This window comes from Vigna umbellata, chromosome 9, assembly GCF_029865625.1.
Source record: "Vigna umbellata cultivar VRB3 chromosome 9, Vumbellata_1.0, whole genome shotgun sequence".
NCBI lineage: Eukaryota > Viridiplantae > Streptophyta > Magnoliopsida > Fabales > Fabaceae > Vigna > Vigna umbellata.
The window spans coordinates 6,699,661-6,723,047 of NC_142173.1; the positions used below are offsets into that span (position 1 = coordinate 6,699,661).

At 31.1% G+C, this 23,387-nt stretch overlaps 1 protein-coding gene across 3 annotated transcripts; it reads left to right on the plus strand.

Moving 5' to 3' along the window:
* Positions 1-17,150: 17,150 nt before the first annotated feature.
* Positions 17,151-23,128, plus strand: LOC124831775 (DNAse I-like superfamily protein). Of its 3 annotated transcripts, none has more exons than XM_047305854.2 (11): positions 17,151-17,512; positions 17,987-18,064; positions 18,293-18,368; positions 19,330-19,408; positions 19,502-19,606; positions 20,266-20,782; positions 20,913-21,106; positions 21,240-21,348; positions 21,585-21,736; positions 22,310-22,520; positions 22,761-23,128. In XM_047305854.2, exons 2-10 carry the CDS (start codon positions 17,987-17,989, stop codon positions 22,512-22,514), a joined length of 1,515 nt encoding a protein of 504 aa, XP_047161810.1. In that variant the 5' UTR covers positions 17,151-17,512; the 3' UTR covers positions 22,515-22,520; positions 22,761-23,128. The 3 variants fall into 3 exon arrangements, with proteins under 3 accessions (XP_047161810.1, XP_047161808.1, XP_087955913.1); XM_047305852.2 differs by having other exon boundaries at positions 17,152-17,545; XM_088099787.1 differs by lacking the exons at positions 17,151-17,512; positions 17,987-18,064; positions 18,293-18,368 and adding an exon at positions 18,426-18,785.
* Positions 23,129-23,387: the final 259 nt, after the last annotated feature.

Below are 23,387 nucleotides of genomic sequence, written 5' to 3' on the forward strand. Positions count from 1 at the left end.
GGTGTAGGACTTCCTTGTTAACCTATATGTTCTTACATGAAAATATGGTTATGTTATAACGTCAATTAGAAGTAAACTCTATAAATTCATCATCTTCGGTATAGGACTTCATCATCAGATAAATGAGTCTTCTGCAGTGTAGGACTTCATCATCACCACTTGTACTTGCATTACGTTGCGCAAACTCTATAAATTCTTCTACCCCTCTCTCGTACTCAGTGCTGATGCGTGGTAAATTCATCCACCCTCGATCCGTACACATGTTTACTGAAATTGTTTACCCAATTTCAATAATCTTGAATGATCACTTTGTTCGTGTTTGTATTCAAGGTGTGACCCTATCCCATTCAAGAAGATTCACTTTTTTTAGTTTATTAAACATATCAATTTTAAACAACATATTTTAAATTTCATGAAATTTTGCCAACATTTCGTATTAGTCTTCAGGTTACACGAAATGAAAGTGATTATAAATCACAATCAAATATGCACCCGAAGATCAATACTAAACACAACTGCAAAATTTCATAAAATTTAAGACATGTATATTAAAATTGATATGTATTAATAAACTATGAAAAAGTTATTACTCTTCTTAAATTGTCCAACCGGACAATTCAAAATTCAATACTTGTAAATTATTGTTACCATCTCCTCTATTCATTTGTAAAAAGTATGTTTGTTCAAAAAATCTAGAGATAGTAAATAATTTTTGTATTGAATCTCAAACGGAAAACTAAGACTAATTGTCAACAACAATATATATTCAAACAAACAAATAATTACATATATAACATGCAATATATTCAAGCAAACAATATATTGAAGCAAACAACAAGTGAGAATAATACACCCATAGTTATAAGAATTTATTATTATTGATGATAACTATCATTTTCATATCATAAACACGACAAAAGTTTCAAGATATCTAAACTCTTACAACCACTCATATAAGAGTTCCAAAACATCAATATCTTGTTTTGACCATGCCACACTTAGTCTTCCTCAGCTAGCTAAGCATAACTCTTAGCCTGTGGTTGGATTGGAAGGTGGATTAAGAAAAAGATGATGAAAAATGAAGAGGGTTTGAGATGAAGGTTTATGAAAGTTACAGAGTAAATTTTGATAGATTTAATAGATTAAAAAAATGTTTTAATTGATAAAAATAGAATATTACTATTATTTATATTATTGTTTATTGTTGTTATTATTTACAGAAGACTACTATAAATAATTGATTAATTACTGTTATATTAATCCATTGTTAGAGATATGAAATTATTATAACAAGGTTAACGTACGTAAAATAAAACATTTAATAGTTAACAGTTACTCACTTTAACACTTCACAAAATAGTACTTCCACTAAACTAAAATAATATAAGAAAATAATTCACTTAACTCTTTATTTAGTCATGTAAGTTTGTTTAACTACAAATTCTACTAAGTGTAATGTATTATTCTAAAAGTATCTCTGATTTTATTCAAAATGCGAACACCATCCTCAATAAATTAAAAATAATTTAGAAAATCCATTTTTTATATAAATCAAGAAAATTACCACGACAAAAATAGTTAGAATATATTTATAATAAAATCAATAAGTTGCAGTAACTTATTTGACTAGCTTATAAGATGTATTTAACAAAATTGGTTGGTAAATAATGTCACGGGTATTTAGCTAATAAATTAACTATTAGCTAAATTAACCTTGTGTAAACTTGTTGTAGTTAGTAAATGTAGCATAACATAAAACAATAAAACTACATCATTTTATTTGTATTGCAGACTTTAACAGTTGTGTCTTGAAATGGTTTATAATTTTCTCTGCATTTTGATCAATGTTCTTTCCACTTGATCCACACTAATTAGCTGCAGATTTTAGTAGCGAAATTGAACATTATTAATAAAATTAGTGCCAAACATACATTGGCTTCCTAATTTATTTATGACTCAGTTTTTCTAAACACCCAACCAACCTTCTTCCACTGTTCATTCAATAATTTACAATCAGGAAGCAAAACGAGAGAGCAAATTTTTCTTATTGCACCAAGTCTCAACCAATATACCAACAAGATAAAGAGGGTTTGAACAACTTACCGTGCAACACCAACGACAACGGCGGCAGTCGGGCAATGACGGGAACCGGGGCGACAACGGCAGAGTGGGCGACGACAGTGACAACTGCAGGGACGAAGGCGGCAGAGTGGGAGAACGACGGTGAACCAATTATCGCAGCAAATGAATGCACAGTGTAGGGAAAACGGAGAAACTTCAGGTGTACAAGATGAAGACGAGAGGTCGCGAGGAAGGAGGAAAACGGAGGTTCAGCCGAGGAAGAAAATGGAGGTTCAACAGGTGGTGATGGCCAGAGAGAAAATCCAGTAGAGGAAATGAACAGCAGAAGAAAGAAGATGCATAGTAGGTTAAGTGGATACGGTGAAGGAAAAATTGTGAGTGAGGATATGCTTCGGTTACTCAACTAATCGATGCCTAAGCTCCAAACATATGCTTCGATTCCACCAACTACCCGACGCAATAGCACAATCCTGAGTGGTTTGCAGTGGTGTTGCAGGTTGTGGCAAGCCTATAGGCATCGAGTCTGGTACCAACCGATGCAATAGGACCTTTTCTAAAAAGTTGTCAGCCAAAAGTCTGATTTGCAGGGTGCCATGCAGAGGTATATGCATCGGTTCTACAGCTAAGCGATGCAATATGCTCCTTCAACCTCGAGTATATACGTCTTTATACTTCAGTTTTTTCTTAACTGAAGCCTATATGGCGCGTTAGTAACCGCTTTTTCTACTAGTGATAAGAAATAATTATATTCCTTCTAAATTTGAGACCAGACTAGAGGGAATTTGACCAAAAGTTCATTGTTGAGTAGATCATTGTTGTTGGTAGCCTAATATTAGTGTAAATTGTAAGACCCTAGAAAATTGTGGTAATTAGGAATTAATGTGGTTATGAGACTTGGACATTATTATTTGATAATTGGTGTTTGATGATTAATTATTTTTTAAAATTATAATTATTATGTTTACTATTTAACGTTGTTGTTGATTAAGTGGAACATATGATTTGTATATTGTTATTGGAATGAGTTGGGTGGTGTGTTACCAATATAATGTGCTGGATTGATGATAGGAGGGTGACTTAGGAATGAATAGGTGTGGGCCAAATTCTAGAAAGAAAGTGAGTTAAGGTAAACTTTTAGTTTTAATTATATTTTGGGCCTAAGGGAAAAAAAAGTCATTTTACCCTCATTAAATGGTGTAGAAATTAAATTATGGGGGTGTAGAAAGGGAAAGAATAAAAATAAAAATTTGAAACAAAATAGAAAAATTACTTGAATCTTAATGGTTGTTGATATTTTAAATAATACATAAGATAAAATAAGAGACGAAATCTTGGTGATTTTGTAGAATAAGTGAGATATATTATTTTAATTAAAAAGATAAAGATAAAGTAAAAGAAGATAAAAAGGAGAAAAGTAAAAGAGGGCTCCATATTGCTACCCTAAAATCAAAAATGAAAATTAGAGAGTTAAGGGAGAGAAGAGACGTTTTCTTGGAGAGAAGAGGAAGAACTACATAAAACATTAGTGCAAGCAAGGATTTGTTGTATTTTTCAAGTTAGATAAAGCACTAGGATTGGCCAAGGTATGGAGAAGCTTACCTTTGTTCGTTAATTATTGTATGTTATATGTGTTATTGGTTATTTTGATTAATAATCCTTTATGATATATGTTTATATGATTACGATTATGGTTGTATGTTGCTCTTGTTAGGCAAGGGTTTATGTATGCATAGGCATAGGGTTTATGTAATATTTGTGTTGGGTTTCCCTATGAATGTATGTATGGTTGTTGGGTTATCCCAATGTAGGGTTTGATGCTAAGGGAGGATAAAGTTATGAAGCTTGGGGTTTTCCATGCAAATGTATGTGTAAGGGTGTGGTAATAATCATATGCATTATAATTGTGTTGTTTGGGTTATAATATGTATAATGATTGAATTTGGATGATTCAAATGTTATGATGTATGTGTTTGAGTATGTTTACAAGGGTAGGTGATGCTTGAATGCATGAATGATGTTTTGGGGGAGTTCCCTCGTGATTTAAGGTTGTTGCATGAGTGGTTTCAGACTTGAATTATATCCAGGGTGTGTTTTGTTTCGCAGATAATCGATTATCACTAATGATAATCGATTAAGCATCGCTATTGAGTCTGGTTGTGGGAATAACCGATTATCACTTATCATAATCGATTATCCCTTCTTGCTTGATGTTTCTGGGTGATTTTCACTGAGATAATCGATTATCACAGTGAATTTTGGTGAAAAATGGCGAATTTGACACTAGTACAGTAAAGAGATATTGCATCGGTTATTTTTGGTTATAGACACCGGTTCTGCAACTGAGACATATATAGACGAGGTAAAAAGGCGTAGACTTTATACCTCGGTTCAGAACTGGGGTAAAACGAAATAGGATTATGCCTCGGTTCGTAGACAACCGAGGCAATAACATGTTTTTTTTAAGCATCATCGTCCTTTGTTCTCATTATTTTTTCAGCTATCATCATCCCCATTTCGCTTCCAAATCTCCACTGCACCGGTGTAGCTTCCGGTGAAGTTCAACCTCTATACAACTTCTCCCTTCCCTTCTTGAAATGGGGAGCCAGCGGCAAGAACCACCACACCAACACAGCACATCACCACCGCTGCCTACAGACTCACTTAGGCCCAAACCGAGATTAACTTGGTCGCAGCCCAGCAGCACGTTCTTGCTCATTCTCACTCAACCTCAATTCCTCTTCACAGCAAATATCATATACACTAGCAGAACACGAACAACAATTTCCTCAAAAGAATTTTCCCAATTAAAAACCTTAACTTTCTCAAACAGAACCCTAATCCCAATCAAGGAAAACCAAAAAACAAAAGGAACCCTAAAATCAAAACACCCCTTCGAACCTGACTCCGACCTCGGCTACCGCCCCCACCGCCTTGGATCCAAGACTGCCCGCAACCGATTCGAACCACTTCAGGTGTCGTCGTGCGAAGCTGCGAAGCACGATTTCTGGAAAAGCTTGGGCTTGATCACGGAAGGCGGCGGTGGTCGGGAAAGGGACCCACGGGGCGAGAGAATCCATGACCGGCGGAGGCACCACGGCCGGCGTTGGCGTCGCGTTGGTAGGGTCCAGGACGGGGAGCGACAGCACGAGAAAAGGTGTGCGGGATGCTGAAGGGTTGTTTAAAGAATGAAGGGAGGAAGAAGAGAAAGAGTTTTGGTTTGGTGGTAGTAGTAGACGGGGAGCGGCAGCACGGGAAACGGTGTGCGGGATGGTGAAGGGTTGTTTAAAAAGAATGAAGGGAGGAAAAAGAGAAAGAGTTTTGGTGGTAGCTGTAAAGGCAAGTCCATATGCCTTGGTTAATAGCAGTAGAGTAGTAGTAATAATGGAAGGGTTTGGTGGAAGCTATAGAGGCAAGTCCATATGCCTCGGTTCTGCTATTAACCGAGGCCCTAGCTTCGTGCACTGGAAAAGGTGCCTCGTGCACTGGGAAAGATGCCTCGTGGACTGGAAAAGTTGGAGGTCTTTATGTCTCGGTTCTGTATCAACCGATGCAGTATTAAATTTTATTTTTAATGCCCCGGTTCTTTATACACCCGAAACATATAACTTCATCTTAATTTCAAAATTGCCACCGCGTCTTTAAATGTTTCGGTTTTTACAAAGCCGGGGCATATATGGTGAGTTAAAAAAGTGTTTTTTTACTAGTGTGATGAAGAATGGGCATGGTTCAAGCCTAGGAAGTAGTGGAATGTGTGGTACTCAAGGAATGAGAGTAATGGGTATGTTTATGGTCAATTTTGACTTGGAATTACGAGTGGAGCATGAGTGAGTGTTGGGATGTACCTGAGTATGTGATTGATGAGCATGGGAATGAAGGATAAAGTCTACTTCTTATACCTAGTAAATCCTAGTGTTATTTGCGGATAGGTGCTTCCTTTTGACTTGTGTGCACTAGAAGGGTTGTTCGGGTATTAAGCCTTCCTTGTGTGGGGGAGAAGGTGTCTTCCTTGTCCTTGGGTGGCGGGACTACATGTTCCTTGCTGGATTGCGGGATTACTCGAATGAATTTGTATGGGAAATCTACAGAATGGGGAATCTACAACCGGTGAGGTAGGGTACAAAAGTGTGACTGATTCTTTTCGCTATGGTGTTTATGGTATGGTGATGCTCATCGTGTTGTTCATGACTGGGATAGTCATGATGGTGGTGTATCTATGATGGTGATCATAGTGGTTGAGATGCTCTAGGTGACGCTATGTGATAGCATGTTACTATAAGAGTATAGTAAGTAGTTAGCATAGGTGCTAATGAGTGGATAGACATGGAGTCTGTGTGTGAGATGTTAATGATGACATCAAGGGTTAGAGGTCGAGGATCGAAGATTTATGATCGAGGATCGAGTAATTCGTTTGATTGAATTGTTATGTTAGAGGATTAAGAAACCTATTTTTATTACTACTATGTATGAGGTGTTTGATTATTATTGATTTATTCAATATGTTTATATCATCTTATTATGATTGTTTTATCGGTAGCTTACCCCATACATGTTTGTGTTTGTGAATGATATTATCAACGATGATCGTATAATGCGTTATACGTAAGCAGATGATGTTGCAGATAATGCTTAGCATGATAGATTCGAGAGATGACAGGAGACAAAAAGGGGATTTTATTTATAGGTATTAGTTTTGAACTTTGAAACAATTTAATTGGAGTCATTTTATTTCCTTCGTTATTTTCAATGGACAAATATTTTGGAACTATTATGTTTTATGCACGTTTAAATGTTGAATTTTTTAAAATACGTTTCCGCATAGTTTGAAAATTTTACTCGCTTTTTAATAACCCATGGCACCCTGAATATTTGGACGTTACATAAACTTTTTTTTTCCTTGGTCGTAAATCATGCTTAGAACATGTTATAGCCTATAGGCAATGTATTTAGTTTTGCAACTCAGTCCTATATGGTTCTTTTTAAGAGTTATAATTATCTGAATTTTGCTAGGCAGTATAGATCCAACTTATGATCCAAGTTATCAAAAGTTCATTGTTGAGTAGATCATTGTTGTTGGTAGCCTAATATTAATGTAAATTGTTTTTTTTTCTTTTCTCCTTAGTCGTAAACCATGCTTACAACATGCTATAGCCTATTAGTCATGTATTTAGTTTTGCAACTCAGTACTATATGGTTCAAGTTAAAAGTTGTAAATATCTGAATTTTGCCAGGAAGTGTCCAAGTTATGAAACTAGGAGATAAATACTTTACTTTAAAAAACTTGTTCTGATGATAATTTGAAAATGACTATTTTCATAATGGAATGTTTCATCGGCAATATATTGTCACACGTTCCCCCTCTTCAAGGCTTAAATAATACATCTGATTTGGAAATGTGGAGTAGCTCAGGTGAGTTTTTATTTACTTGTTAGACATTTTTTTTAAAAAAAAGCTATGTATCACAATATTTAGTGTCTCATTGCACCCTCCTCCTTTAACACTATGTAGTTAATGGTTTTTCCTTTTAGATTAAGGAACTATAAAAGTATATCAGTATTTTTCATTAGGGTTTTTTGTCCATAGAAAAAGTGACCAAAAGCAGCATTCTAGAGATGCGAGTGTTGATGATAAGCTGCTGAAGTCCAAGAAGCCTAACAAAAAAGTGTTGATTAATCAAAATCAGATCAGTGGAATATTTGCATTGCATATTGAAATTAGGAGTTGGAAGAGAAACTTAAGTCAATACTTATAGAGGCTTCAGGTTCAAATGGAAACACATTTTTCTTTGGGGAAACACTAGCTTGCTTGCAGGTAATTTCTATACATTCTCAAATCTTGCTCGTGTAATTTGATTAATTTTTAACTGGTTTTGTCACAACATCATCTTATTTTAATCAAAGCCGGTAGACTAATTATATGGGTAATAGTTTGTGTTAATCAAGATTATGGTTAAACCTGCTTTGTAACATAGCATAGGTTTTTCAATCTATATTTATCAATATATATAATTAATTCTAGTTGTTGTGATAACCACAATTTTTTTAAGGTATGAGCAAAGCCTAGATAAGATTAACGGTTATAATTTGTTTTTTTTGTAAAGATGCTTCAAATTCTTGGGGAATTTCTGTAAGCTTCATTAGCATAATTTTGCTACCAATTTTATGGAAATGTTGCATAACATGTTGTGTCAATCATATTTGGTTACAAGAACAAGTTGGTATGGTTTGTCAATTTATAACACGTGAGCTTAGTTTAGTTTAAAATTAATAAATGGTACTATGTGGTGAATAATTTAACACCCGGATTTCTAGATTCCTAAACCAACCTACGAGGTACCAAAATTGAAACGGACAGAATTCTTAGAAACTCTAAATTCACCAAGAACAAGAAAATAGAACTAAATGATACATGCATAACAATTTGTGCATGATCATTGACTGAAGCAAAGAGGACAGAAAAACGAGAATAAACTTACTTACTCTAAAACAGAAATTGATCGGTTGGATTTGTAGACCTTGACGTCATGATCGTTTAGGCACCTTCTGATCGTCAAACAGATGACTCAGGAGTTAAAACTCTTAGAGAGAAGGTAGAGAATTCTAGAAAAGTGGTTTCTAAAGAAATGATACATTTTAAAATAACGTAATTCGTTTATAACACAATTATTTATTATAAAACTTTTTAATATTGTAATAACCGAGTCTCACTATTTTTAGACTACAACCATTTCTAAATATTATTTTCTGGAGTTTTACAAATGATTTTTAGAACTTTTTTATATTAGAATATTTAAAAAAGTATTATACATATATATATATTAATATAAAAGAAATATTACATTAATCAAATAATTCAAGAACAAATTTCATTACTTCTCATAATTTTTATTTTATTTCGTTTAATCCGAATATTCAAAATTTTCATTTTCTTTCTCTTTCTTTTCTTTCTTTCTTCAATCTTTAATCAAACAAAACATATTATCTTGCTTTCTTTCTTTTTTTCATTCGATCCTTAAATCAAATAAAACACTATTACTTCAAAATCATCGCCCTTATAGAAAATAATTATTTTGAAGTTTATAAATAGAATTTTGAAATCATTACTTGGAAGTCTACATTTTTTAAAGACTGTAACACAAAATAACTTTGCTAAAACAATTATAAATTCAAATTCAAACTACAGTAACCCTTGAACTACAGTAACATAGTTGTAGCACACAGATTTCTTCATTGATAACCTAGTCAAAAGATTTCATAACTCTAGTCACCAAATTACAAGACAATTTTTTTGACAACAGCTAGAAGAAAAGTACTTCAAATATATATATATATATATATATATATATATATATATATATATATATATATATACATTATAGTGTCAGTTAGTTCTCTTTTGTTCTTTCATTGATTGAAAATATATATGGTGATCACGTGTAGTCTTATTCACGAATGTCTATTTCATATTTTGGGACCATTTATGGAACTATCATCATAGTTATATAATTGAGACCTTTTTATTCTGTGGCTAAAAACCTAGGCTAGCTGTTTTTAAATATGAACATTAAGACAAAACATAGGACAAAAATAAAGGGAAATTATTTAAATTTATTATTTTCTAACTATTTTATCACTTCCAAAACACATAAAATTACACAACTTAAATAAGTTTCTGATAGAAAAAATATTTTATTTTTTAAAATAACAATTTATGATTTATATATGTATTTTATTTATCTTATTATTTATGTATTTGTCAAAATGATCAACTCATGTTCATAGTTAACACCAATAGCTTATTATTTCATGAGTGTCAAAAGTAAAAAAATATTAAACACTAGAAATAAATTATTTAATTTGTTTTTCGGATTTCAAAAACTTATTTAAATGGAATAGAAGTATTGTAATTATTATTTTGTGACTTAAATAAATTTTAAACCGTATAAATTTGGAAAAGGTATCTAATAAAGAATGTCATCCTATACTAAAAAAACATGTAAATAACAAAGAGTATTTTTGTATTTACCTGGTTTTATTTATTTAGGGGATAGTTTCCAAAAATGTTATAAATTTTGTCTCATAAAATAAAGTATAATATGATAGTTGAAGATGAACAACCACAACAACCACCGTCATTTTATATTATATATATTCAGTGATTTTTAAAAAAAAATAACGATAGTTAAACTTTTACTGGAAAACAAATTCAAACATCTTAAACTCTACAAGGCTCAAACTTACAAATAATATTAGAGAACTTAAGCAAAATTTATTAGAGAACTTAAACAAAATTTAACCATATTAGAAAGAACTGAAGAACATTATGTTAATTTTATTGAGTTTTCCCTTTAATATACATATAACTTGTTTTTATATTTTCTGACAGAAACTGGTTTAGGATTTTCTAAACCAGCCAGTCTTTATAGTCTCAAGAGAATCAACTCCAAGTGCAGTAAATTTACATGTAATAAAATGGAAACAAATGAAAAAAAGATAATGTTTTATATAAAGTGACATTTCAAAATGACACAATTTTAAATAATAATATGACAATAAAAAAATATGATTGTAAACGTCATATTATAGATGTATATATTTTGATGATTATCGAACTAATATATTCCGTTATATGAAAAACACTGTCATATACATTATTTTTTTAGCATTTATGAATTTTTTGTAATTTTTTTACCATTTTAAGATTTTTTTTTTATCTTTCCCTTAGTGTGTTGATATCTCTACTACATTGCTTAATCAATGTTGGTGTCATGCCATGTTAAAATGTTAAACACCATGTCAGTGTGTTACTACAAAAATTAATTAGTTAACAAAAATCTTGGGTTAAAGAGTTATTGAATAATACTTAAAAGTACGAACAAATTTTCATTGGTACTCATTTCAAATAACTTTTTTTATGCTTAGAACATGTTTACGTCTTATTTTACTGTATAAATATCATTCAAACAAGTAGGTTACATCATATTTTGACAAATGACAACCTGATATTCCAATTTAGAATTGTGTTTGAATAATGAACGAGATGACATCATGAATCAAATAGCTTTGTTTTATTTTATTCTTATTTTTGCGTGTATGATGGCATGATGATGGATGAAAACAGTGAGATTGGAATGTAGTAAAGTAGGAGTTCATATAGTGCAGCACACCAACCACACACTTGGCATATATAATATATGATATTTGATTTATAACATGCTGAAACATATGCCACTGTTACTGTTAATGTGTTCTAGGTTTCTGTTAATCTCCATAGCATGATCCGGATCGGAAGGGAAAACAGACACAGCTTGTCTGAATTTTGGTCACTGTCGATGCCATCTGTTAAACTAGGTAGTTTTTAATTAAGAATATTAAATATGTGTTTCATAAATTTACAATAGTAAATATTTTGGTCACTCATGTTTAAGATTTTTCTCACCAAATGTAACAATGAATTAGTTACTATTTTAAACAATTATATTCTTCATGAATGAAATACTGGTAATTGTTACACGATTGATGATGGTAGAAAACTTGATACATGTATCAAATATAATTATAACCCAAAATCATACTACAAACCCTAGAAAGAAACATTATCAAGAATTAAGATAAAAATATAATTGTATACAAGATAATCATAATTCAAAGTAGAAATATCATGAATCTAATATACTCTATTTGATTAATTTCAAAACACTTTAGATTAAACATATTCTTCAAAGACTAACACTTATATATACTAAGAACTTTTGATCTATAGATGGATATCAACTTCAAAGGGTAAGTTTATTGTACAATCATTCTACACTTACAAAATGTGTCGTGTTAGTGTCAAAACTCTGTCTCAACTTCTCATCAATCAAGCCAAAATATTACTTTCCAAACATAGATTACTTAATACTGCAAATCATCGACTAACTCAATATATGATGCAAGTATTAAATCATCCAATCCAATCATAACATATACGTCAATTAAATGCATTGCCAATAATTATTTAAATTCAAGCTTAAAACAAACAAAATATATTACACAAATAAACATTTATGTACACGCATGCCAAACAAATCAATTTGAGCTTAAATATATTTCTCAGTTTACTCACGTAAGTTGAGCAAGTTATTATCGCTTGAACAACCTATGTTCTTCAAATACAGACAAATTTTTGCCAGAGGGACAATTTGTCTCTTTGAGAAAAAAAAATTAAGATGTACCTTGTTCGCATTTTCACTTGATAAAAAACAATTCAAAAGGGAAGAAAGTGAACTAGAAACAATTATTCAAATTTTTTTAGAAATAAAAAAATATTACAAAAACTAAAACAAAAAATCCTCACATTTTATAAGAATTTAGATCAATTATTTCATATTTTATAGGGATGAAATTAAAAAAAATGTAGGAATTAAAAATAAATAAAAAACTAAAATACATATTTAATCTATAAAAAGTATTATAAAGTCTTAATTGTTTTTTTTAAAACATTCATTAATGAGATCACAAGTTTTAATTTCTTTTCTTGCCTACTCAGTAAATATTATCTACATGAATTAAAAGATTAAATCAATATCCCCATTTGTTTTATAACTATATATTTAAAAAATTTCTGCCATATATATACCAGTAATTTATCAGTTTCTACAAGATAACAAGAATACAGAAGAATTGACAAAATTACTAGTGATGTGATCTTAGGAAGACAAATAAACGAAAGAGTGAAAGAAACAATGAAAAAGGAAGAATAGTCATAAGACATTAGTTAGGAGTGTAAAATAATTGGAAGAAGGAGAGATGAAAGTGATGAAAATGGGTGAAGATGTTCTTGATATTAGGTGTTTGAGCATGAAAAGAGGAATACCAAGGAGTGTGTCTGTGAAATGGTGGTGAAGTGGCCCCACTGTGCCACTTGAAAAGCAAATGGTGACCCTCTATTTTGGGGAGAATGATGTGCTTTTTCAATGAACAAAACTGCCGCCATATTTGTGTTATTCTAAGCTGGCTTCGTCTCTTTGCAGAGTGGCGTAGTACCACAAAAGTTAGAGACACTTTGCTAAAAGACCATGCATGAATCAATACTTTATATATATCATCACCATAATCATCTTTTGGGACCATACTACTCTACCTCACCACCTTTATAACTACCCTCAATTTTCACTCTTTTTCTTTTCTTTCCCTGCATTTATTCTCTCTCTCTACCTCTCTCTCTCTATATATATGTAGAATGGTTGATGAATAGTATAATTGATCTATGTCAAAGTATGTCCTTTTAAGTCATTTTTTTAGTATTATTACAACATGACTTCTTGTGATCACCATTAAAACCCTAAAGTTAATTATATTAGTAATGAAAATAATTTATTGTATTTATTCATTTCTTTTATATATATATATATATATATATATATATATATATATATATATTTCAAAAAATTATGCATTTTAGGGTGATGGTGGTGGATGGAGTGTTTGTTAATCTCCTAACAAAGCAATGTTTAACACTCTTGAAATGGTTTTGTTGTATAAAATTTACCTGATAAATTTTTTTATTGCACTTTAATTTAGAATCAAGATAATACTATGTTGGTTTAGATGAAAACGGGTATACAAATATTTACTTTATTTATACACGTATAATTGTCTCACTTATGAAAGAAAGGTTTAATTAAGTCCATGCATACTACAAAATTGAAAAATGTTTATTATTATGATCAAATTTTATCATAATCAACTCCTAAACATATGATGAGCCGTTTATCTTAATTTTTTATGTGTGAAAAGGGATTAAATTCTTAAGGAATCTTTTATTTTGAGAGATTAAGATTTGAATTTGTAAAAAGAAAATGATAAGCAACAACATTGATTTATCAAATTTGAAAGTGGCCCCATCATGTGGAGACCAGTTTGACCTTGACTGTTGAGTCATTCATTTGGAAGAGGCTCTTTGCTTTTCTAGGGTTTTGAGCTTTTTTTAACATTTTGCTTAAGGGCAATCTTCATTCATGGAGTTAGATTTGAGGACCACTTTTCCACTCTTTTCCCATGTACCCTATTTATTTCTCAATGGACCATTCCTCTTCAAAATTGGTGAAACTATGTGTTTACTAAATAGTAAATCAAATTGAAACTATGTGCCATACTTTTCCTCCATATTTAATTATAACACTGTTTTTCATCAAAATATTCTTCTTTTGTTTCGTAGATGATAATCAAAAGTCATGAATGGCCTCATTCTTTCTTTATTATATAAGGATAAATTTTAAAACATTATAATAAAACTTAATATTATTAACTATATTAATTAATTACCTTCCTTAATAAATACGAAATTAATTAGCTGTCTTAAACATAATTCAAAACAATCTTATTCATAAAATGTTCCAATAGAGATCTCAATCCATGCATTATGCTGCTCTTGATTATTTTCTTAGGAACCATGATTACTTTTACAAAGGTTGTCATGAAAGTTTTCTAAAAAATTTCTCTTCCTTGAAGACTAATGCATTTTTCTATTTTCATGATTGTTGGGAGTTATAAGAATGATTCTTGCTATTACGTAAACTTAATTACTTTTATCTTTTTCTCCCTTGTACACTTCAACAAATGTCAGGAAGCACAAATAATAAGACAAAAGAAAGTGAAATAAAATTAAAAATGTAATAATTGTACCAACTTGATTAACAACAAAAATATAAATACTAAAAAAATGGAAATAAATTTATTCCACAGCATTATGTACCTTTTGATAAAAATTTTGGAAATCATGAAACTAAACAATGCTTATAGAAAAGAAGAGAAAAACATAGTAAAGATATTATCTTTCAACTACGGTATTAATTATAAATTCAAATCTTCTTATATGTGATTTGAATTTTTTTAATTATATTATATTGAAGTAGTTATTAATCAAATAATATTATTAAGTTTTTAATGATTTAAATTTATTCAATCAACAATAACTGTAATAAAATATTTTAATAAACCAGGAAACTGAAACTTTATTAATTAAACTAATTTATTTATTTATATTTTAATGCGTTTGTCTTTTTTATAAGCAAAGATTTATATTAAAATTATTTGAGATACTTCAATCTATGAACAAGATATATACAAAAATATAGCAATAAAACCCATTAGGTATTCTCCTACATCATCCTTCTAGCCTGAACATATGGTTTCACTACACTTTTCTTGTTCATTATCCAAGTCCTACACTTTTGCTTTTTGACCAAGTACATTAAGAGTTCTATCAAGATGTTGCCCTAATTTTCGTCTTGTTCTCTTGGGCATCACCAATGTTTAATTATGCTCCATCTATGTGCTTTTGCATTAAGGTAAATTTTTATACTTTACTACATCATATCTTCCACTACTGTGTATCTATTTTGATCGTGCATTAGTATTCTTAGGTAGACTAATTATTATGTATACACCGTTTTCTTTCTTTTTCCCCTTATGAAATAAACATAGGGTTATTTTCCATTTCTTTCTTATATTTCTTTTCACTAGATGTATTGTTTCTTTTCACTAGATGAGTATCTACTTGTACTTGTTTCGATGATTCTCACTCATTGTACTTACTTTCATTGTATTCCTTTTTACTTGTACTATCAATAGTTGTTGTTTTTCTGTGTCCTAGGTTCTTTTCTTTGTGGATAAATAAGTTTGTTGATAATTAGATATCTTGGGATTTTTGAAAAAGTATCAAAATATTAGGAAAACATTTAAATACTATGTGAAATATTGAAATGATCCAAAGAACTTATTCTAAAATTTCTTAAAAAGGTATTTGAGTATTTGAGTGAATATTCAAACACCTCCTTTATAGTATTTAAATACTTAAATAAATAATACAACAAAGACTAGTGTTCTTATCACTATTCGAGTCTTTAGAATAGTATGGACTCTCAGTTGAATTATATCTTCTGATAAGAAAACTACTATGCTTCAAAGTAAAACAGAGAAAATTTATTCACAAAAGACCTTCTGATGTTTAAATTAGTAAGAGAATAAAAATTACAAAAATAATTGTCAATTAGGTTGATTGAAGACGGTATATTATTGTGAAGTAGTAGATACATATAAATATTTCTCACTCTTTTAAATATTTATTCGTCTGTGATTTTTTAATTAACAATTGATCTAATTTGGATTGTAGGTAATTGAATTGATCAAGATTATATTCAATTGGATATTTGAGTTTAATCGTCAATTACATATTGTGTTGCATTTTAGAGGGACATAGATCTTACTTATAATCATGCATTAATACTAAATATATATATATATATATATATATATATATATATATATATATATATATATATATATATATATATATATATATTAACTATAAACTAGAACGATTATAAATAAAATAATGTCATGCTATAATTATTTCTTTGGATTTTTTTCATGATTGTTATAATCTATGTATTGTGAAATATAGGTTTTTTCTGCTTTTATATATATTTTTTATCATAAATACGGTGTAGTCTTCTATATTTTTTAATCTTTATTTATTTTATTTTTTATTTTAATAAATCTTTTATATAATTGATATACTTTGAAAATGTCAGATTAACTGAAATATCAATATACATAACTATACCTGATTGCTAATATGGGTTTATTTTGAATTTTCTCATAATCACTCTCACAATAGCTTTATCCTTCTCTTATCTTTTTTGTTGAACCTACTATTATGGCATTTATGATAATTATGATAATGAAAAATCAATAATGATAATTTTGGAAAAACTTGCATTATTTTGTATTTTTAGTGTGATACAAAATCATGGAAATGGGTAAAAGCCATTCCTTAGCACAAGGCAGAAGGTACCTTTTGGTGTCACATTCATAGGAAACATGGCACAGCAAACTATTGTGATTTTATTTGCAGGCACACACGTGGGGTTGGTTACTTTCTCTCTCCATGGACTAAGATCACACAAGAAAGAAAGTAACTTCCTTTCTTTCTACCCTTAACGTTCAAACTAGTACAAAGGACGAGGTTCAAACTTCGAAGACAATTCTCAGCATTGAAGCTAAAACAAAAGCCTTTTTGCGTTGATTCTTGAAATCAACCCCTTTTGGGTTTCCCAATAGAGTAAAACAAAGAACAAGCCGACGAATCATAGCCTTTGTTACACACCTCAAAAAATAATAATATATCTCAATGAAGGGGCACATGAGATTCTATTCCATTCTCCCTTTTGACTGTTTCCCTTTTATCTCTTTTCTATTTATTGTTTCTGAATTTTTCATTCCAATTTCTTGAGTAGAGAGGACCCTACTCCCTATTTGCACCTATTCCTATTTCTTTGTCCCCTCTTCTATCCTTTTGGAAACCATCAAATATTTTGTTTGGTATATATGTCAAGTTTTATGGTTCTTTGCAAGAGAAACTTTGGACCCTTTTGTTGCAGACGAGAGTAAGAGTTCTCAGTTTAACATCTATTATTCAGGTTCCTTTTTCTTCCTTTCTCAGTTTATATTCCTTCTATGGGAATACCCTGTTGGATAATTGATGTTTGAAGGGCATTGCACTGCAAGTTGACTTCTGTAAGGATCACATTTGGAATTTATACCCCTTTTCAGGGGTGGCAATGTTTTCTCGAAATGACTGAGATCTTCTTCTTTGGTGAATGCCATTTTTGTGTGATACTGTTCTGATTTGTTGGATTTGGGTTCATGGCTAAGAATTTATACTTGCTGCACTTCTTAACATTTTTGGGCATTTGTGAATTCATTCTTTTCCAATTTGTGTCATACTCTATGTATTTCAATAATCTGAGCGTATCAGTTTCGTTTGGTGTGAATGCTTTGAGATGCCAATTTTCTTGTGAATAGTTAAATAATCATGAAATGGGTGTTGATTAATTTCGTGTGATCCATTGGGAATTTAGATGGACAACGAATTTGAAGATAGACAAGAAGAAACAGTTTCAGATATCATACGAAGCAATCAGCAGAGGAAAAAGCAGGTTTCTTTCATTCTTTCTCCCTCTTTCTTTTCTTGAAAATATTGTTTATTTTGTCTTCAGTTTAATTGCAATCTTCTTTTTTTTTTTGCCTTTGTTTGTGTCTCTTATTCACTCGAGTCATGTGACGGAGTGTGTATTGGTTATGCAATTTCATGCTTATTTCAATAACTTTATTAAATGTTTACTCTATTTTTCTTTTGGCAATTAATCCTCTGAATGTGATTTCAGTCGTTTCTGTGGAAAGTTTTGGCCATGAGAGAGAGAAATGGAAGGACAATGGAGAGAGGTTCAAATTATTCCCTTGGTGAGTTCTATTGGAATTCACTCTGTTTTTAACAAGACAGAGAGGTTGACAGCATTACACAACATTCTGGTCATGTTTACGAACGAAGATGTCAAAAAGATAGAATAATATTTTTGAATTATGGGTGTTTTGACATAGACATTGTTAATTTCTTTTGGTTACTATGTTGGAGATATCATACAGAAATATGCTCTCTTCCCTGAAAAGGTGGAATCACTACTATCCCATTAAAGAGAATATTTATTGGAATCACTACTTTTCTGTTGAAGAGAATATATATTACTTCTTTATTTCCCTTTGACTTAAACCTTTTCTTCTTCCATCTTCTGTACAAGCACGACGTTTATTAAAAAAACCATCTTAGTTGTAAAGATCAGAAGATGAGCTGGCCTAACTGATAACTGAAAGTTCAGTGTGGTAAGAGGGGAACATCCTCAGTTTTTTTTAATGTAAATTCACAAGAATGTCTTCATGTACTTGTGTCTCAGGTGGTGAAATAAATGAAGCAAGTTGAATGGATTCATTTTCCTTTTCACTGTTTCATCTTGGCACAAAATATTCTTTCTCACTGTTGAGAGAAAATAAGTGGGCATTGAGAAAGGCATATATACCTTTCCTGCTTTGTTTCTTAGAGCTTATCTTTCCATTTTCCCTTTGGACAAGGATATTTTTTAGAAATGAGAAATAAAATAGATTAGTAGTTGTTATGGCTTCATTGACTAGTTAACGGTAATAATTCGAGCATCTACTTGTTTGCTCCAAATTTGAGAATATATTACAGTACAAACTTTTTACCATAATGACCTATCCTTATCTTAACCTTTACTGTTTGTAGATTCCCTCAGTATTAGAGGATGATGTTAAGAGCAATAGAACCTCACCCTTCACATGTTTCAGAAACACCATTCTAGAGGTTCATCTTGTTATGATCACTTAGACCAATCTCTGACTTTTCTTGTAGATGTACTTTCTGATCCATCCATTGAAAATCGAGGCTCAGAACCTTCTATGTCTTCTACTGAAGCAGTTCAAAATCTCAGGTATATTTATATGAAGAATTGATCTTTTTTATTTTATAAAGAAAGTATAATATTTGGTGACCAGATTAATGATTGCAGTTATTTGTATATCAGAGTTTTTGCAGCAACATGGAATGTAGGAGGCCAATGCCCCACTATGAACCTTGATCTGAGTGATTTTCTTCAGGTTCGAAATGAACCAGATATGTATGTTTTGGGGTATGCTCTCTCTCTCTCTCTCTCTCTCTCTCTCTCTCTCTCTCTCTCTCTATATATATATATATATATATATATATATATATATATATATATATATATATATCTATCTCAGTTCTGATTTTAATCAATGAATAAGATTTTAGTCAACAAATTGCCCCTTTTTTTTCAAGAGAGTTAGCTACCCTTTCTTTCTTCACTTTCTCAAAGAGAAGGTCACTTATCATTTTGAATTTTAACTTTTGACCCTTCAGATTTGTCATGAAATGAATTTATTTGCACCATTTGCCATATGCCAATATAGTTGGTGCATGTGATGTTGTCTGCTTGAGCAATAAAAATGCTTTGAATATTGAGGAGCGCTTTGTTAGGCAGAAAGGTAGTCTAATAGTAGATTTCTGCTTTACAAGTTTGCTGAACTAAAAGGGAAAAAAGTGTGTTTTAGATTGTCTAAAAAATAATCTTCTTTTAGGAGATTTTTTAGTAAGCTACTCATTCTAGCTCTTCAAAATAATCTAAAAGCTTATATTAATGATGTGAACATTTTTCAAAAGTGGTTTTTAATTTTATAATAGCATAGAAAAGTGATTCGTTTAAGAAAAAAAGTCTCAAACAAACTCACTCTAATTCACAATATAATATATCTTTCTCCAATTTTTCAGCTTTCAGGAGATTGTTCCTTTAAATGCTGGAAATGTGCTGGTATTAGAGGATAATGAGCCTGCTGCAAAATGGCTTGCTTTAATCAATCAATCACTCAATGGCCCTTCAGATTTGGCTTCGAACGGACTAAAACAAACTGGATCTTTTGGCGGACCATTATTCTTCCAAAAGCCTTCTCTAAAGAAGATTAAGAAAACATTCAAGAAAATAAATGGAAAGAGGCTAAAAAGTTGTAACTGTGTTCTTGAAATGGAAAGGAAGGCTTCTAAGGATTTCTGTTTCCGTTGTCAAGAATCTAACTTCAATTCGGATGACTCTTCTACCGAAGAGGAGGACGAAAATTTTTCAATTCCTGTTGCCTTAGCTACTAGCCAGATGAAATACAGTCTTGTTACATGCAAACAAATGGTTGGAATTTTTGTAAGTGTCTGGATGAAGAGGGAACTTGTTCAGTATGTTGGCCATCTGAGAGTATGTTGCACTAGCCGCGGGATCATGGGTTGCCTTGGCAACAAGGTAGTCTTAAGAAGCTTGATTCTATTTCATTTAACTCAAGTTAATATAAAGTGTAAATAGGTAGAAAACAATTTCTTGACATAAAGTTGTAGTTACTATCTACATTACCATGCTTGTTTTGTGGCTGCAGGGGTGTATATCAGTGAGCATGTCTTTTTATCAGACAAGTTTTTGCTTTATCTGTAGTCATTTGGCATCTGGAGAGAAAGAGGGTGACGAGCTTCGCAGGAATCTTGATGTCATAGAGATTCTGAAGAACACTCAGTTTCCAAGGATTTGCAAGACACCACATAGTAGAATGCCTGACAGAATCTTAGATCATGAGTGAGCATCTTTCGAAACCAATTAAGACGAGTTTTAATACAAAAATTTCTCCAGTGCTTAATGACACTGAGAAATTTTCATATCATCATTGGTCCCAAATTTTCTGATTATGTGGGAAATGTTTTTCCTCCAGCCGAATCATATGGTTTGGGGACTTGAATTACAGAATCTCTTTGAGCCATGAGGATGCAAAAAGGCTTGTGGAAAAGAAGGACTGGCCTGCACTTTTTAACAAGGATCAGGTAGTTTCTTTTGACTAAGAATGTTCTGCTGATTTGACTATGATTTGTCATTGCTGTTGCGCATTTGGGTGATGAGCTTTTATGGTTTTCATTTTTATGAAAAATGGAATGGAAGATATTCATATTGATATACTCATAATCTTCTGAAAATTTAAGTGGAGTTCCATTTGTGTGCATCTGTGACTTCTAGCTACATTTCTGATTACGATGCATTGTACAATTTTCTCTTTTCACAGCTTAAAATGGAAAGGGAAGCAGGTCGTGTATTCAAAGGGTGGAAAGAGGGAAAAATCTACTTTGCACCAACCTACAAATATGCCTTTAACTCAGACACTTACTATGTTGAAGGTGTAAAGGTTTCAAAGAACAAAAGGAGAACTCCAGCTTGGTATGTCTCAGTTTAAAGAAATTAAGATATTTTCTTCAAATAAACATTAAACTTGTTACTTGCATTACTTTAGTCCCTAAGAGTTTCCATCTAATTCCAATTTGTCTTTGAAATTGTCAACTAGCTAACAGTTTACAAAAATTGTTATAACTTGCTAATAAGTTCACTTCTTGGATTTTATATATGATGTCATGAATGTTGCAAATGATTACCAATTTGTGTAAGAAACTAAAGAGTTTAACTAATGAAACTGTTAACCAGTTCAGATTTTCTGTTGTTTTTTATACTCTCCTTCTGCCAGAACCTTCAAAATACACTCATGTAAATATATTAAAAAAGGTTTTAATATATTTTAAAACATTAAAATTAGTATTCATCAATGTATTTTGAGGTTCAACAGAGGAACGACATTAAAAACTCAATAGAGAATCCAAATTCATTGTCAACCAATCAAACATCAGTGTCCATGTAACATTTTGTAATTACACTGTCAGTGTATAATCTTTCAGGAGCTTTTGAAACCAAATTTTGTATTCACTCTCTTTGAAATCTGAATAATTTAGAATATTGCAGGTGTGACAGAATCTTGTGGCATGGAAGAGGAATCCATCAACTTTCATACGTCCGCAAGGAATTTAAGTTCTCTGACCATCGACCTGTTTGTTCAACATTTAATGTAGAAGTTGAGGTTATGTTCAGACAGAAGAAAAAAGTTTCAACTTATAACTTTCAGAACATTGATGATCTTGTATCCACAAGAAGTCCATATTATTCTTGAAAATTCGTAAGTTACAAGCCAAATTTTACAATGATATCATAGCAAAAGAAGAAATGACTCTTGACACAGTTGCATGGTGTTGCAAGAGAAAGAATCTGACCCTTGTAAAGTGCCTTTTTGCAGTTTAGAAATTCAGTTTAGCTTCTGATTTCATCTGTTCACAGATTGTGTTCTTGTGCAAATCAATGCAAATAGATAAGAACAAGTTAGTGAGAATATTGAACTGTTTGTTTAATGTGTAAACAGGTACATTGGTGCACTAACAACAATGATTGCAAAAGTGAACAATAAATATCAAAATTTTGGTTGCAGCTGACGGTGATGAAAAGTTTGAAGGTTTTGGAATGCATCAAGAAACTTGTTGCATCCAGAATAGAAGAAACTATGATATTGATGTAATAAAAATGTTATTAGAATTAACTTCTTTTTTATGAAAAAGGAAAAACAAGTTCCTACTAGCATGTTCTAAGAAAAATATGTCAATGATTTATTTTTTGTCCTATATAGGAAATTAGTATATTATTAACTATATATAACTATATTCCTAATGTTGCTAGTAGTGCTTTTAAGTGCTAACGAAGAGTATTAATTAAAGTATTTTTTTTCCTTTTATATCTCTGCTCTTTGCAAGATCGTGTTTTAAGAATCCTAAACGAAAATTCTACAAAAAAGAACCCTAATAATTAATCATTATCTCCTACGATTATAAAATTTCTTAATCTTTTAAACTGAAGCTATTTATTTTTTCTTAAAAACAATTTTTCTCTTCTATTTTGTGCAATTTAACTTTGGATCAATTTTAAAACAGAGAAAAAAAATTAACAAGTTTGATCTAAGTCAGAAATTGATCCACATAATTTTTATTTCTCACAT

Coding starts and splice junctions, on each gene's coding strand:
- LOC124831775 (XM_047305854.2), top strand. CDS start 17,987: ATGGACAACGAATTTGAAGATAGACAAGAAGAAACAGTTTCAGATATC. Junction 18,369..19,329: donor AGGTTCAAATTATTCCCTTG/GTGAGTTCTATT, acceptor CTTTTCTTGTAG/ATGTACTTTCTGATCCATCC. Junction 20,783..20,912: donor TGGGTTGCCTTGGCAACAAG/GTAGTCTTAAGA, acceptor TTGTGGCTGCAG/GGGTGTATATCAGTGAGCAT.